Genomic DNA, 16,555 nt, shown 5'->3' on the forward strand with positions numbered 1-16,555 from the left:
TGGCTTCCATGCAGCCCATGGCAGCTCAGGGATGACCACCGGGTAACAATAGGACAAACAAAGCAAGTAACAGAGCTGCTGCCCTGGAGCGGCTCCTACAGAGCGCCAGCTGTGCACACGGCAGACACACACACTTCCAGGAAACACCAGGGGCTGCCACCTTGCCCCACCCCCTCTGGACACCTGCTGAGCATCAGGTTAGCCAGGCGACATGAGACCTCGTGGTGACAGGGTCTGAATAAAGAAACCTGGGTGACCATAAAAGCAGGGGCTAGAGGCAGCCCAGCGCCAACACATCCAAATCCCACCACAGGACTGGCCTTGTGACACAGCTTGTTAAGCTATCACCGTATGGGTGCCTGTTCAAGACCAGGCTGCTCCACTTCCAATTCAGCTCCCGAACACTGTGCCTAGGACAGCAGAGGAAGAGGTCCAAGTCCTCGGGACCCTGAGTCCAGCGGAGACGCAGAGGGAGCGCCGGCTCTGGGTTTCAGCCTGGCCCAGACCCAGCTGGGCAGCCACTGGGGAATAAACCAGTGGAGGGAAAAATCTCTCTCGCTTTCTCTCTCCCTCCCTTCTCCTTCCCTCCCTTTCTATACTCTGCCTTTCAAATAAATGCATCTTTAAACAAAAATTAGTACCGACTACATCCAATAACCTTGCAGGCGGCGCCCAACCCTCCCCAGGAGACATCTTAGGGAAATCTTCCCCAGCTGTACCAGAGGGGCTATCTGGTCCACCAACAGCGCCCCAATAAAACGCAAAAGTAGCTTCATATATTCCACATCATAGAAACCCTTGCCCAGTGACACCCCAGAAGGAGAGGGGTGACAACTACGAAGGTGGCCCCACCCAGGATTTGCCGACAGGCTGCATGAGACACACTGTGCACGCGCTCTGAAGCACCTTTGTCATCTGAGGATTAGAACATCGCTTTCAAAGCACTCCATGATCACAAGACTCCAGACACAAGCTTGAGCCCTCACACTGCAAGGTGACAACACAGCCAACACACGTGTTCATTTCCACACAGAGGATGGACACGCTGGCCTCACAGGTCACTGCCTGGAGTGCTTTGGGGCCGGCAGCCAACAAGCTGAGGCAGCAGCTGCCCCTTGCCCCTCTCAACCTCATGGGAGGTTTCACATAGCACTGGGGTTGCAGGCTGTGGCTGGTCAGGTCGTGAACACGCAGCAGGCTCTGCCGTGGCCACCTCCACAGCCCTCTGCTGTCCAATGATACCATTCAAGCTGACAGCATACACATAATGGGGAAGAGCAAGTTTTGAGGACAAACTCCCCCTCAACATGAAGCTGGGACCGTGTGGCTGGCCCCACGGCGCGGAGCCCGGCTGACGTCCGGCGCCCAGCACTCAGCTGCAGTCCAGCCTCTGCACAGCTCTCCATCTGGCCACCAAGGAACATGGGCTATGTTTGGCTCAGACACACCACTTGTATATTAATTCCACTTCTGATATTTTTGCATCTGCTGTTAGTCATTAAAGAAGCATTACTTGGCACTCATAAATAAACACAAAGCAAACCCAAGCTGTGCGGCCAGGGTCAGCACTGTCAACTGCTGAAAGGAGGCCCAGGCACCAGACCCTGGGAGGAGGACACTGCTCAGTCACACACAGATTTCATTCTCAAGGTATCTTGTCTCTATCAATAAACTTTGAACGACCAATGCTTTCCACTCTATAAATACATAACCCTGGGCAAACACACACAATGCGCTACAAAAGGCCTTCTTTCTGCTGGCGGTTCAGGGGTTGGACCCTGCATCTCACACAACCGCACAGCGCCTGGGACACCCGCATCCCGCGCCACGGTGCCATTCTGAGCTAGCTTCCTGCTCCTGTGCGCCTGCAGGGAGCCGGGGCAGCTCGGGTTCCTGAGCACTTGCCGCTCACATAGGAGACTCAGAATGAGTTTCTGGCTCCTGGTTTCATGGACATGTGGGGTGTGAAACAGTAGACGGAGGCTGGCTCTTTCCTGCTGTCTTTCTTTCACATTAACAAAATAAACTTTTGGGAGGGGCTAACGCAGTGGTATACCATGCTCATCCACTGCCTGGAATGCACGCACACCAGTTTGTGCCTTGCTGCTCGACTTCTGATCAAGCTTTCTTATATCCTGGGAAAGCAGTAGAGGATGGCCCAAGTTTTTGGGCACCGGTACCCACAAGGGGGATCCAGAAGAAGCTCCTGGCTCCTAGCTCAGTGCTGGCTGTTGTGACTGGGCATTTGGGGAGTGTGAGCCAGTGGATGAAAGCCCTCTCTCTGTCTCTCCTCCTCTCTGTAAATCTGCCTTTCCAATAAATATAAATAAAAATATATAACTTTTTAAAAGCTTTTTAAAAAGGGATTGCTTGATAATACCTCTACTTAAAAAAAAAAAAAAAAAGGGGCAATCACATGGTGCTAAATGGATCCAGAAAAATCCAAAACCTGCCAGGATTCTCAAACGCATTCTAACCCTTACACGTTACTCTGACACCCAGCAGACGGTACCTACAGATCTCCAACGACAGAATCGCAGCGTGGCACACTCCTCTGCCAAGCAGCTTGGGCCTGGCGTGACTCACTGCCTTTCCCCAGTGCAGATGCACATAGACTTGAGAGAAGCACCTAGCGTCCAGGGACTGCAGCCGCTAGCTTAGGGAAGCCACGCACAAAAAGGACCTGGCCTCCCCCGTGGACGGGGGCAGTGCTCCGCCAGGCTGCAGCCAGCATGCAATCCGTACCCGCACACGTGAGGGTGCAGAGGCGTGTGGCCCCGTCCTGGGTTCACACCCACACCTCCACAAGCCAGGGCGGCCCAGGCCAGAGCAGCACTGGACAGTCTGGGGATGCAACTCTCAGTCTTTCTGCGCCTCTCACATAAAAACCTGAAGAACACAAGGTACAGACCACAGAGCAGAGGAAGCGGGCCAGGCGTCCGTCAGCTGGCCGAGAAAGCAGTACCTCTCCAAGCAGCCAACACCAGCCAGCCTGGAAGACATACTAACACACACCGGAATGCAGACACAACAGAGTGCAGAACCCCAGTGGCAAAGGGCAAACACTACATGATTCTGCTCACATGAGGATTCGCACAGACAGAAGCGATGGCAGCAGGCACTGGCACGGGTGTCTGCCCACCTCCACTACGGAGTGCTCAGTGGAGGTACCAGCTCTGCTTCTGAGCCAACTTCCTGCCAATGTACACCCCCGGCAGGCAGACAAAGGCTCCAGTACCCATGTCCCTGCCACCCACGGGGGGACCCGGCCGGAGTTCCGGGCCCCTGGCTTCCTCATGGTCCAGCCCTGGCTGCTGTGGCCATCTGGATGGACCATCTGTCCCTGTGTGTCCCTGTGTTTCACAATGAAGGGTGGGGAGGGAGGAGTGACTGGCAGCCAGTGGGCAGGGCTGCTGTCAGTGTTCAAGGGGGACAGTGTTTTAGTGACAGTGCGAGAGCTCTGCAGCCAGCGGTGACAGCCACCCAACGCGGGAAGGCTCTTCCCATCACCTCGCTGCTTACAAATGGGAATCAGCGTGATGGTGTTCTGCATGCTGTACCACCCCAAGGAATAACTGCACACCTGAGGTCACCCTACTGAAAACCAGCAACAAAGCCACACTGAGGCAGAGAAGCTGAAGGAAATACATGCTGTGAACAGAATCTTGGTGCCACTAAAAACCTCGGGTCCACCACCCCACAGCAACAGAGTGCTAGCCTACAGCGTCCGTCCAGGGCAGTCACACATCTCACAGAAACGCACAACACACACCGGGCCGGTCACACAGCCCTGTAAGGAACCCACGCTTCTGGAAACCGGCTTTCATTTGCAGTGATCTGTTTAGGAAGTTTACTTGAAAGTCAGAGAGAGACAGCTCTCCCATGCATCACTCCCCAGAGGTCTCCACATCCAGGGCTGGCCCAGGCATCCTCCAGGCCAGGAGTTGCTCCCGGTCTCCCACTCAGGTGCCAGGAATCTAACTACACGTGCCATCAGCTGACACGCCAGGGTGCACAGCAACAGGACGCTCAGACCTGAACCCAGGCACTTGGACGTGGAAGCCCCATGCCAAACACTGGTCCACCTTCCTTCGGCTCCTGGCTTCAGATTGGCTCAGCTCCGGCCATTGTGGTCACTTGGGGAGTGAATCATAAGATGGAAGATTTTTAAATCTCTTTAAAGATCTATCTGACTGGCAGAGTTACACAGAGGAAGAGACAGAGATCCATCTGCTGCTTCACTCCACAACTGGCTGCAATGGCCAGGGTTGGGTCAGGCTGAAGCCAGGAGCCAAGACCACCGCCTTCTGGGTCTCCCAGTTGGGTGCCAGGACCTAGGCACTTTGGGCATCCTTCACTACTTTCGGAGGCAGGAAGCTGAATTGTAAGTAGAGCAACCAAGATACAAACCAGCATCCATATGGGATGCTGGCACTGCAGGCAATGGCTTGACTCACTATGCCACAGCACCAGCCCCAAGAATTGCTTATTCTTGAGACAAAACCTAGTTCTGAGGCCTTCATACAAATTTAGGTTACAAAGCAAGGTCCTCATAGCGCAGGGACATACACACTATGGAGTGGAATGATCAGGGAAACAAAGGGCCTCACGGCGTCCTCTGAGCAGAAAGGGAACTCCCAGACCAGCAGCAGGGGAGAAGGAAGGGAAGGATTCCCAGGCAGGTGCGTGGAAAGGCCACAAAAGCCTGGGAAGATGATGGCTGCAGAACAGCAAGAGATGAAACAGAGCAAGACTGAGGAGCACGTGTGGAAAGCCCAACTGCAGAGGCGAGTATGAGGGGCACAGGGGGCTCTGTGGAGCTGGCGCTGCGGCGCAGCACACTAGGCCACTTCATGCAACACCAGCATCCCATAGAGGCATTGGTTCGAGTCCCGGCTGCTCCACTCCTGACCCAGCTCCCTGCCAATGCACCTGGGAGCGCAGCAGAGGATGGCCCAGGGCCTGGGCCCTGTCTCTCACTGCACACACAGCTTCGACTCCCAGCTCCCCAGCGGCGTCTGTGCCCGCAGCTCTAGGCTCTAGGGTCTGCCAGGGACAGCTTAAGCCCCAGGCCTCAACGCAGATGCCCAGGCACAGAGGCCAGAGATGGGGAGCATGGGTTGCAAATCCGAACACCTAGCATGGCCAGGAAGCACGAGGTGTACAACCAAGGGACACAAGGAGAGGATGGGCCATCTGTGGTGAGGAAGGCAAGGAAGTCGGGGAGACAGAATCCAGAGAGCCGAAGAGAAGGGAGCCAAAAGGGCAGCCATCTAAGCAGACAGCCGAGGCCTCTGCAGACGGGACGCGCAACAAGGACAAGCTGCACGGTGGGGCAGGGCTGTGACACAGGGCAGGCTCCTCAACAGAACAGACTCGGGACACGTGAAGGTACGAATGAAGGGGCTTCAAACAGTTAACGCAAAATACACCACCTTGGGCCCGGCGTGGTGGCCTAGTGGCTAAAGTCCTTGTTTTGCAAGTGCCAGGATCTCATATGGACGCAGGTTCTAATCCCGGTGGCCCCACTTCCCACTGGGGAATGAATCAATGGGCAGAGATCTTCCTCTCTGTCTCTCCTCCTCTTCGTATCTCTGACTTTCCAATAAAAAAAAAAAAACACCTTTTAATTCCATTTTCCATAAATGTCTTAAAACCCGCCTATATAACAGTTATAATACCTAATCCCATAAAAAGTGTTACACAGGGCTAGTCCTAACATCACACAGCGCCCTTCACAAGGGCTGCCACGCACCACAGGCTTCTGCTGCAACAGGTGAACCAATTTCACTAGAAACACAGGAACCTTCTTGGTCACTGGGCTCAGGTTAAACAAGACAGCGGGGACTACGGCGCTAGGAAGACCCAGGCTGGTCTGTCAGGGTCACTCCAAGTTCTCCACCCTCACAGATTCTTCAATATAATGTTTTGAGCTCACCACCCCCCCAAGAAAACAAAAGATGGAGGGACTTAGAGCACTGCCCTCTAGAACCCTCTCATGATAGATTTCTGTGGGAGCGCCCCCACCAGCCTCACCCAGCGCCCCTAGAGCAGCATGGGACAGGGCAGAGACGAGGCTCGAGGGGACACACAGGCCACCCCCTACCCGCCCGCTCAGCGGCCCCTGTCCCGGGCGGATGTGACATACCTGCTGCGTGTGTCACAGAGAAACCCTGCCCATAAATTAATCCCTCTCAAGCGCTCTCAGGACAAAATAGGAGGGCCAACGCCGTGGGCTTGTAAGTAGCTATAAATAGGATGTCCTAGTTTGATTTGGAGGAAAAAATAATTTGCATTTTATTTGCAACTCCCAAGTACCTAGAATCATGCTGGGGACACAGAGGGAACAGTCAGCTTTAACTGTCCCTCCCACCTTGGTCCGCTAACACCCGCGACAGCAGGGACGGTCAGAATCGAGGTCGGCGCCTGTCTGCCGTGCTGAACAATTAAGCCAGAGAAAGGTTAAGGTGACCCAACAGGACAAATGACCCAGTTTCCCTAACAAACCAACGGTGTGAAAGGAGGCATAAGGGAAGAACAATACCAGCAGCTAGAGGACCCACAAACACAAAAACGCGGCACAAGGGCCTTCCAGCAGCAGACTCCCAGATCCGAGGATGGCGGGCAGATCCGCACCTGTCAGAGGCGGTAACAGCGGCCCCGTTAAAGCGCAAGGCTCTTCGCTGTGAGAACTCACTGAAGACCACAGCGGTGAATGAACGGGGAGGGGAAGGCAGAGAACAGAAGCAAACACCCTGCACCACTCACGGCTCACGCCGAATCTGGCACTTGCTGTGCCATCCCAGTGTGCGTGCCTGGATTTGTCCATGACATGGTATGATAAGTTTCTGAGTTTTTGTAAACTGTTTCGGGTCATTTGGTCTGTTTTTTCAGAGGGCTGGTTCTGCGGTGCAGGAGGTCAGGCAGCAGTTGGCAGTGTGGCACCTGCACCAGCGTGCCAGTTCTGCCTCCGGCTGCTCCACTTCTGATCCAGCTCCCTGCTAAGGCACCTGGGAGGGCAGCTGAAGGAGGCCCAAGTGCTGGGGAGACCAGATGGATTCCAGGTTCCTGGTTGCAGTCTGGCCTAGCCCCAGCTGCTGCAGCCATTGAGCAAGTAAGCCATGGGATAGCAGACAACTCTCTCTCTCTCTCTCACACACACACACACACACTCCCTCTCTCCCCCTCCCTCCTTCCTTCACTCTCAGTCTGCCTTTCAAATCAATAAATTATAAAAATCAAGAACCAACACTTGGCATGACGGGTTAAGTTGCTGCCTCAATGGCAGCATCCCACTTGTGTCCTGGTTCACACCCCAGCTGCCCCACTTCCACCCAGATCCCTGCTAATGAGCCTGGGATGGCAGCGCAAGATGGCCCAAGCACTCGGGCCTCCCCGCTCTCCCACACTCAACACGGAAAACCTGGCTGGAGACAGGTATGTGCCAGGCCACTGCAGCCACTTGGAGAGGGAGCCAGTGACAGAAGGCCTCTTGCCCTATCTCTCCTTCTCTTTCAACTCTTTGAAATAAAAATCTTTCTTAAAAAAAAAAAAAGAGGTCCAGGCACAGTGCTCAACAGTTGCGATGCTCGCAGTAACAAGTAAAAAGCCACCCAGAAGGGACAGGGCATAGGGGCGGTGGGGTGCCGAGGCCCGCCTCTGCACAGGGCGGAGGGGCGGTGGGGCGCCGAGGCACGGCTCTGCACAGGGCATAGGGGCGGTGGGGTGCCGAGGCCCGCCTCTGCACAGGGCAGAGGGGCGGTGGGGTGCCGAGGCCCGCCTCTGCACAGAGCGTGTACAAGGACAGCCAACACAACAGGGCTGATTCATCTCATCCCGGCTCACTGAAGACAGACACCTCCACGCTGGCATCAGTTTGACTTTTCAAAGGAGCCCAATTTCCCCCCAAGGACTGATGGGGACCTCGCTTCCAGAAACTGCAGCTTTCTCCTTCACTTCCAGACTTGAACAGATTGGCTTGCCTTTTGTTTTTGTTTTCTTTTTTTCAATTCATTTATTTATTTGAAGGCAGACTTTAGAAACAGAGAATATCGATCTTCCATCTACTGCCTCACTCCTCTAACAGAACAGCCAAGCGGAACCCAGGAGCTCCCTCGGGGCTCCCGTGGGGAACAGAACCCGAGGCTTCCTGGGGGCGCCTCAGCAGAGATCCGGACTGGAAGTGACACAGCCAGGACCTGAAGTGGTATCAGACACCTGGGATGATGCTGCTCACCCTGCTCCGTCTTGGCACCCACCCCCTAAGCTCCCCCTTTAAGCTGGCTACCCCTAAAATAGCCTGTTTATCTGAGAAAGAAGCCTGTTGAGGATCTAACAGCAACTCTATGAAAGCATGTGCGCCCATTTCACACAGAGCCTGGGAGGCTTGGGCGCCAGAATCAGATCCAGGAAGGGCCAGGACCAGATGTGGGGTAAGCGGGAAGGGTGAGCTGTACAAAGATAAAAGACGGAATGAAAACCCTTAGGCTCACGAACGCAGCACTGGCAACTGTGCACACGGCACTGAACCCGAGGGGACAGAGCCACGGGCGAATAGTGGCGCCTGCTTCTTAGGTAGGGAATGGGAGGTGTCCAGGAGGACTTCCGGCAGGCAGGCCAGTGCCAGATACACACAGAGAGAGGCTAATGTGGGGACAGGCTCCAGCAGGTGCTCCCTGCTCCCAACAAGCAGAAACAGTTTGGAAAGAGCTGCACGAGGGGCGGCTTTGTTCCAAGAACACCTCGGTGGGCCGCTTTCCCGCCCTCGGATTCTGCTCGGTGCAGCCTCTCTGCACCAGGACCAGACTTCTCCAACACACACAGGGCAGGCTCCACCCTCCCACCCCTTCCTCCCTGCAGACACACACAGCTTTCCTGCCAGCCCCCATGGAACGGATGAAATAAAGCCTGAATAAACACCCGATCACAAAGACACAGAGGGAATCCTAGCAGGATCCTTGATTTACAAATGGAGTCCTTTCACCTCACATGTGGGGTACAGGGGGTGGGGGGAGCACAGCACCCTCACCTGCTGGCTACCATGCTACAAAGCTGGCCTGGGGCAGGCTAGATTCACACCCAAGCTTGGGGTACCCACTGCCTCCTCTTCCTTTCATCTTGTCTGCGGGAAGACAGGAGACGCCTGAGCCGAAAGGAAACTTGCCTGTGAGGCCAGACAACAAAAGCAGCAAACAAAATAAAGCAGGAAGATGAGGCGGGCCAAATGCAAGCTTACTGTACCGAAGCATTTAATCAGCAATCATGCGCTGGCAAGTGGGTCCCCAGTTACTCAACCCAGAAAGCACACAACTAAAGCAGCAATCACGGGGTCTACCAGCAGGAGGGCGCGTGATTTAGAAAGATGTGAAAAGAAATCTGCCAATCCTTCCTCCCAAAAGGACTTTGCTTCAAGGGGAGGCAAGGGTTAACTGAAAGCAGAACTGCTTCTCTTCCAAGCAGGAAACAGAAAGCTCCGTCAGAAACCAGGACAGAGTTCCAGGGTCGAGCCCTCCGCTTCCAGCAGCCCCAGCAGCCCGTCCTCATGTGTGCAGCTGGCGCCGCACATACACACACATGCACACACCCCTCCTGTGTGCTGACCCTGGCTCTGGGTGGGGACAGCCAGGGCTCGGACAGCCACACTCAGAACTCCAAGCAGAAGCCTAGGCGCCCAGGAGTGGCACCTGCCGAAGACGGCGTCCAAGGGAAGCAGTGGGACCCACAGGGCACCTCCAGGGCACCAGTCACGGGCAGCCCAAGGGAGCGCAGAGAGAGACGTGAGGGCTCCACATGTCTGAGATGGAACTACAGCCCGATGGAGTCGAAGAGCCAAGCAGGCAAAGGCCCAGGCGACAGGACACAGGACCTGGGCTGTGATGGTGGCCGAGAGCAGAGAGGACAGGGGTGTGTGACTGCACGTGCGCTGCACAGGCTGCGGGAGACAGGGCGAAGGCTCAGGGAGACCAGGGAAAGAGGACGGAGCAGCGCTGCCCTGTGACGGCAGACAGGCAGGGGCGCACTGCTCAGGGGGTGAGTTCTGGGGTATACAAAAGGGGGGTCGGAGCAGTAACAGCTAGGACCTCGGGTGCTGCCCTGACGGGTACTAGCCAGGCACCCCCTCCCTGCCCATGCCCACTGGGTCTCCTCTGGGTTCCCTCACTTCAGTCCTTTATGAAGGGGCCATTGGTGCGGGGGCAGGGCTGCCCCACAATATCTGTCTGAAAGCCCACAACCACGGAGTGCAGCACTCAGAGCTCTGCCTCCTGCCCAGAAACCCTCCTGGCATCACGAAAGACACTCCAGCCAGCAGGCTCTCCCCTAGATCCCTTCTCCTGCCGGCAAGCCACAGCAGATCAGCCCAGGAGAGGCTGCGGGCTGAGACCAGGTGCTTCAAGGTCTCTCCAGGGCCCAGAGCCTCCAGGCATGTCTTAGGACACACACAGAGCAGAGCAGGAGTTCGAAGCTCTCCTGTCTCGCGCGCCACAGCACTCTCATGTTCATTTCTGGCCCCTGCTCCACTCTTACGTGCGTGTCTGAGTCCTGTTCAAGTCGCCAGTGCCCGCCGGCAGGCCATCGGGATCCCATCTGGAGTATAGAAACACCCTTCTTTAGTCCAAAGGACTAAATGAAACTTTTAGGGTGACTTTTTAATGCTATTATCCCAAGACAAATTGCAATTTTCACTAAATCAGGTGAAATGCAGTGAACATACTTAATGTAAAATGCAATGATACAACGAATTCCTGTCACGTGTGTCCTGGGAAGCCATGTACACACCAACAGTTTTACCTACAATTTCCGGGCAATTCTAAGCTACAGTGAAACTGGGCCTGGCACAGTAGCCTACTGGCTAAAGTCCTCGCCTTGCATCCATCGGGATCCCGTATGGGCGCCAGTTCTAATCCCGGTGGCCCGGCTTCCCACCCAGCTCCCTGCTTGTGGCTGGCAGAGCAGAAGACAACTCAAAGCCTCGGGACCCTGCACCCTGTGGGAGATCCAGAAGAAGCTCCTGGCTCCTGGCTTTGGATCAGCTCAACTCCCATTGTTGTGGCCACTTAGGGAGTCAACCGACGGATGGAAGATCTTTCTCTCCGTCACTCCTACTCTCTGTTAATCTCACTTTCCAATAAAAATAATCTTTAAAAAAAAATTAAACTACAGTGAAACCTTTGTCTGAACAAGTAGAGTGATTAAGTGGGAAAGAGAGAAATCTCCATTCTCCCATTCACACTCCATTCACACCCCAAACACCCCCAACAGGCAGTGCAATCTGGGCCAGGCGGAAGCCAGGAGCCAACCGCTCCATCTGGGTCTCTCACGGTCACCTGCACCTCCCAGAACCACAGCAGGACGCTGAAGAGCAGCCAGTGACAGGATGTGAACCCACACCCTACAATGTAAGACGCAGGCATCTCAAGAGGCAGCTTAACCCTCTGTGCCACCATGCCTGCCCCGACAATGAAACTCTTGGTTAAAATACACGGGCCTTAAAAAAAAAAAAAAGGAGGGTCAGGGGCATACAGTGCTGGGTACAGGCAGAGTTGCTACTTGCCAGCCAGATGGGCACCAGCTCAGGTCCTGGCTGCTCCAATTTTATCCGGTGCCCTGCTAATGGCATGAGAAAAACAACAGAAGATGCTCCAAGCACTTGAGCCCCTGTACCAATGAGGGAGACTCAGAAGAGGCTCCTGGCAACAGCCTGGCCCAGCCCTTGCTGTGCGGCCACATCCGGGGAGTAAGGAGATGAAAGTTCTCCCCTCTCTCTGTTAACTCTTTCAAACAGACAAGTCTTTTGAGAACAGACACACACACACACAGAGGCAGGAGCACTGCAGGCAGTGAGGTTTTTCTCTCAGTCACAGGACCCACACAGCCGCTCCAGCCTTGAGCACCACCCACACCCGCCAGGGCTGCCTCCTGTCGCCGGCTCTGCCTTCCACAGACACATGTTCCTGCCCAGGGTGGCACAAATGTCTCCCTGGAGCCAGGGTTCCTGCTTGAACCGACAGGATGAGCGCGAGGGGCCAGTCCCAGCCTGATGCTAGGGCTCTGTGCTCCTCCCTCAAGCAGAAAACGGCGCAGTGCACTCTGAGGTTGGCACACAACACAATGACAGTGCGGGCAACGCCACCGCACAGAGGTCAGCAGCCGCATTCCAGCTCTGCAAAGGCGACGTTTGGGGGAAACACAGCCCACCTTCCCAGTAAACACCACTGACGCTGAGGCTGTGGAAAGAAAGCGCAACACTGCCTCAAAGGGCAGTCTGAGAGCCATGAAGGGCAGCGGGTGGCCCTGAGGGCCAATTCCAAGTTCTCTGTCAATTCACGTGCAAGACAGGCAAGGCGGGACTCACAGGTTTGGAATAGATGAGCACCTCACAAGGTTCATGGGAAAGAAAATCACAAATAAGTTTAATTTGGTACCAAAAATTCTGAGACCCAGGCAGCACTTTTCGCGACATACATTTTCACTATTTCAACTTTCACACCGAAACAGCCCTTGCTCTCCCGGCATGTGTCACTGCCATGTCTTAAGCACCTTCACACAATCGAAGCTAGTAGCGAGGCAGGGCAGCAGGGGCCACAGCTACCTCCACTTCCAGGGCACTGCCTTCCCCTCACACCCAACTCGGGCACCCAACTCGGCAGGCCTTCTAGGTTAGCAGGGTCAGGCATCACCCCTGCACCCCAGCCCAGCCTGGGACGGGAAGGAATCAGAATGTGAATTGCTCCCTTAGAAACTGAAAGAATGCAACAAGCAAACGCCCCACGGGGGAGGGGTGACAGGAGCCAGGCAGAGCCTCACTGCTGAGTGAGGCCCCAGGACAACTGCGGCTGCACCCCGCGTGCCAGGAACCGGCCTCCTCACTGGGCTCTTGGAACCCAGCCCAGCCTGGCCAGAATTCCTCCTGTGTGCGATTCCTGTCACGCCACATGCGTCCCGCATACAAAACTCCTTTTCAAGCCCTCTGGAGTGCTCCATACGAGGAGCAAAAGCCAAAAGCAGCAGAGACGGTGTGCCAACCGGAAACAGCCTCTCCAGTCAGGAGCAGGAAGCACAGAGCAGCGCTGGCCAAACATGCTTGGGGGGCCCCAGGACACCTTAAAGGAACATACACGCACATGCATGCACACACACACACACCTCCCACCTGCTGCAGGGGAACCTCTGTACTCTGTACACCTTGACAGAGCCAGCGGGGTCGCTGGTTTGTCAGACCACACTGCACACAGACCAACCCGCCACTGGCTGTATACAAATCAGACTTAAAAACAAACAAAACAAAAAACCCTCTGATTTACAAGGCATGATTGTCTTTCTGGGCTTTTTTCATCACCTTTGACGGAGACCCTTCCCACACCAAGCAGGAGCAGACAGGCGCATGGGCTCTGAGCTCCTGTCTACACCAGGAAGAGACTGGCTAACAGTCCAGACAGGGTGAGAGTGAAGGGCCTGAGGGCAGGGCCAGAGGCCTCCCCCAGGGCCATCACAGCCCTGCACCAGCCTGTGCCTCTTCCTTGTGACACGCTTCCGCCTGGCTGCCTGGTGGAGCCGTGGCATGACGTGTGTGGGGCCTGTCCCTCCACAGCCACACTGAGAAGGTACAAATTCCCCACACGAATCTAACAATGGCCTGCAGTCTTGGTTTGCAGCTAGTAAAAGACCTATTTTTGGCCATACTGAGCCAAGCGACATCCACAAAGACAGTCTTCAGCCACCCCACTGGTGGAATTCCCATGTGACTCACGGATTTTACACTGGAGGAAAAACTTACTCAACAGAGCCCTGACTAAGGTGAAGAGTCCGTCCCAGGACACCCATCAGCAGGGTGCTCATGGAAACACAGCACCCCAAGAAACCCACCTCCACATCCCTTTTCTACAGTAACAAGCAGAAAAAGGAGACAGCAAAACCAACAGGAAGTGTTGCGTCAACGCTACTTCTGCATTTTAGAGACAATCAACACAAACATGGGGCAGTTTTCAAAAACAAGCAAGCAGATTTCAGCTTTCACAAGCTTCAATGTTTAAAATGTCTGATACATTCCAGGTAACGCTTCTAAGCATGAAAACAGAGTAACAGCAAGGCTGGGCTTACAGATCCAACTCCAATGCTCAGAAAAGAAGCCAAGAGTAACCGGAAACGTGGGGTACTTACAGCCATAATTAACTCAAAGGGGTGTTTATACACCCTCACCGGGGACTGGTATTTTTGCACCATGATTGTAACTCCCAGCAGTGCCTTCACACCTGTGAAACACAAGCACACATGAGCAGTTAGCTACAGAACGACTGAGCAGGCATGAACACGTCCTACCATGGCACAAAGGCATGCCAGGTCGCACACGGACTGAAAGGGTGACACGCGCATCCACAGGGACAGGAGGAAGAAAGGCAGGGAACAGGGGGAACAGGGGGAACAGGGGCACAGCCAGGCCTACAGCTGGAGGACCACAGGGGTGCATGGGCCTGAGGGCAGAGGGCCACAGGGGTGCATGGGCCTGAGGGCGGAGGGCCACAGGGTGCAGCCAGGACCAGAGTCTGAGGGTGGAGGGCGGAGGACCACAGGGGTACATGGGCCTGAGGGCGGAGGGCCACAGGGTGCAGCCAGGACCAGAGTCTGAGGCTGGAGGGCGGAGGACCACAGGGGTGCAGCCAGGACCAGAGTCTGAGGCTGGAGGGCGGAGGACCACAGGAGTGCAGCCAGGACCAAAGGCAGAGGGCCACAGGGACGGGCAGGCCCAAGAGCAGAGGGCTCTGGCTACTGCCTGGGCCAGATGACCGGCGGTCTTTCCCAATCAACCATCCCATCCCAGGACCAGGGCTTCCATCATGTTCTCGCCAGCCATTTCCACCAGCAGCCAAATAGGAACTCCTAAGATGTGGAGAGGTTAGTTCTGGGGAATACAAAAATGAAAATGGGGAGGGGAGGAACCAAGACACCGGGGCATGCCACAGCACAGCGTACTTTTCCACAGCTGCCTTTGGAGGAACCTTGAGCCGTTTCCTGTTTTCTAGCTGCGCACAGCTCAGCTTCGGGGAACTCTCCCTCAGTGGGGCAGGAAGCCCAAGTTCTTTGGCTCCTCCGAAACTTCCAGCCCCCACTGGCTGCGACAGCACAACAGTCTACACTCCACCAGCCCCGCACTCCTGCAGGCTCCCAACCACGCTCCAGGGGCCAGCGCCAAAGGACATCTTCTAGAAAACATGCTGATTCCCCCACTTCAAAGTCGCGAAGAAGAAAAAGAAAGAAATCCAGGGAGCCTGTCCCAGGCAGGGTAACCGGGGAGCAAGGCTATTCCACCCTTCATCCAGGGAGCCATCGATCACAGGAGCCGACGGCTGGCTGCCACACCAGAACAAACACCCCCATGTTATGGGCTCAGAATTCCTCTCTCTAGAGTGTAGGGCCCTTGAGGCCGATCTGGAGCTCTCCCTGGCACGGCTCTCAGAGAAGGTGGGGTTGTGCTGGCAACCCCCTCCTCCGACAGCCAGAAAACTGCTTGGGGAGTCAAGTCCGGGGACCTCAGACAGACCATGAACTCGCCGCCCCGTTGCAGGGCCAAACGATCCTCCAAGACCTGCAGCTGTAAAGTCGGGAGGAAGAACTCCCGGCCAGCCGGGAGCCTTCCATCTGGGATTCCCGGACCGACACGCCCCGGCGGCCACATTCCACCGTTCCAACAGGGGAGTCCAACATCTCTCCAAACATCTAACCGGGGACAATCAACTTGGGAGGAGGGGGTCCGGTCCCGGCAAGCCGTCGGCATCCCAAGGCTTCCGGACCCCAGCCAGCTCCCGGCTCAGGGATGCTCTGGTCCAGAGAGGCGCCCACAGGGACGGGCGGCATCCTCTATTGCCGGACAATCGGGCTCGAGCCATCCGCCAGCCCCAGGGGCGCCCCACCCGCCGGCTCGGGGCCCCCAGCCGGCCCGGGGAGAGCGGCCCGGGGAGGGGAGGCGGCCGACGGCCGGCCGAGCGTCCCGGGGGCGACCCGCGTGCCTACCTCTACTCAGAAAGGCCCGGCCTGGCGCGCGGGGCGGCAGGGCTCGCTCATGCCGGCGGCTCCGCGCGGCCGTCGCCCTCCCCTCGCCGGGCTGCCGCCGCCGCCGCTCGCCCGCGGGTTCCGGGCTGAGGCGGGAGCGCGGAGGGGCGAGGCCCGGGCACCCGTGGTTGTTACGGGTGACGGCGAGGGCGGGGCGGCGCGCATGCGCGGGCGCGGCCCAGCGGGCGGGGGGAGGGGAGGGCCAGGGCACTGCGGCCGCGTCGCGCGTGCGCGGGCCCCTGATCGACAGCGCGTGGGAGGAGCTCCGGGTCGACGGCGGCCGTGGCTCGAGGCAGCTGGAGCGGCGAGGCGCGGTGGCTCCGCCCACGCCGTGCGTCACGGGGCGGGGTGAGCGGGGGCGTGGCTCCTGGAGTGGCGCTCAGAGGTGGAGGCGGAGGGCTACGCGCGTGGCCGAGTGGGAAGGCCGGGCCCGGGCGACGACCCCGCACCTCCTCGGGGGTCGTGGGCGCCTCAGAGCAGCCGGCTCCCTCCCTGCGCTGTCCTGGCCAGC

The 16,555-nt window shown here is 56.6% G+C and overlaps 1 protein-coding gene across 3 annotated transcripts in view; it reads right to left on the reverse strand.

Moving 5' to 3' along the window:
- Positions 1–16,160, reverse strand: part of SEC14L1 (SEC14 like lipid binding 1) — a 48,458-nt gene extending 32,298 nt beyond the window's left edge. For 2 of the 3 annotated variants that reach the window (XM_058675428.1, XM_058675427.1), the window contains exons 1-2: positions 16,006–16,160; positions 14,158–14,249 (exon numbers count right to left, since the gene is read on the reverse strand). In XM_058675428.1, the coding sequence (XP_058531411.1) occupies positions 14,158–14,220 (63 nt within the window). In that variant the 5' untranslated portion in view covers positions 14,221–14,249; positions 16,006–16,160. The remainder of the gene's footprint in view (positions 1–14,157; positions 14,250–16,005) is intronic. The other variant, XM_058675429.1, reaches the window with a different exon arrangement.
- Between the last annotated feature and the right edge of the window lie 395 nt (positions 16,161–16,555).

Source organism: Ochotona princeps, chromosome 17 (assembly GCF_030435755.1).
Source record: "Ochotona princeps isolate mOchPri1 chromosome 17, mOchPri1.hap1, whole genome shotgun sequence".
In the NCBI taxonomy this organism is placed as follows: domain Eukaryota; kingdom Metazoa; phylum Chordata; class Mammalia; order Lagomorpha; family Ochotonidae; genus Ochotona; species Ochotona princeps.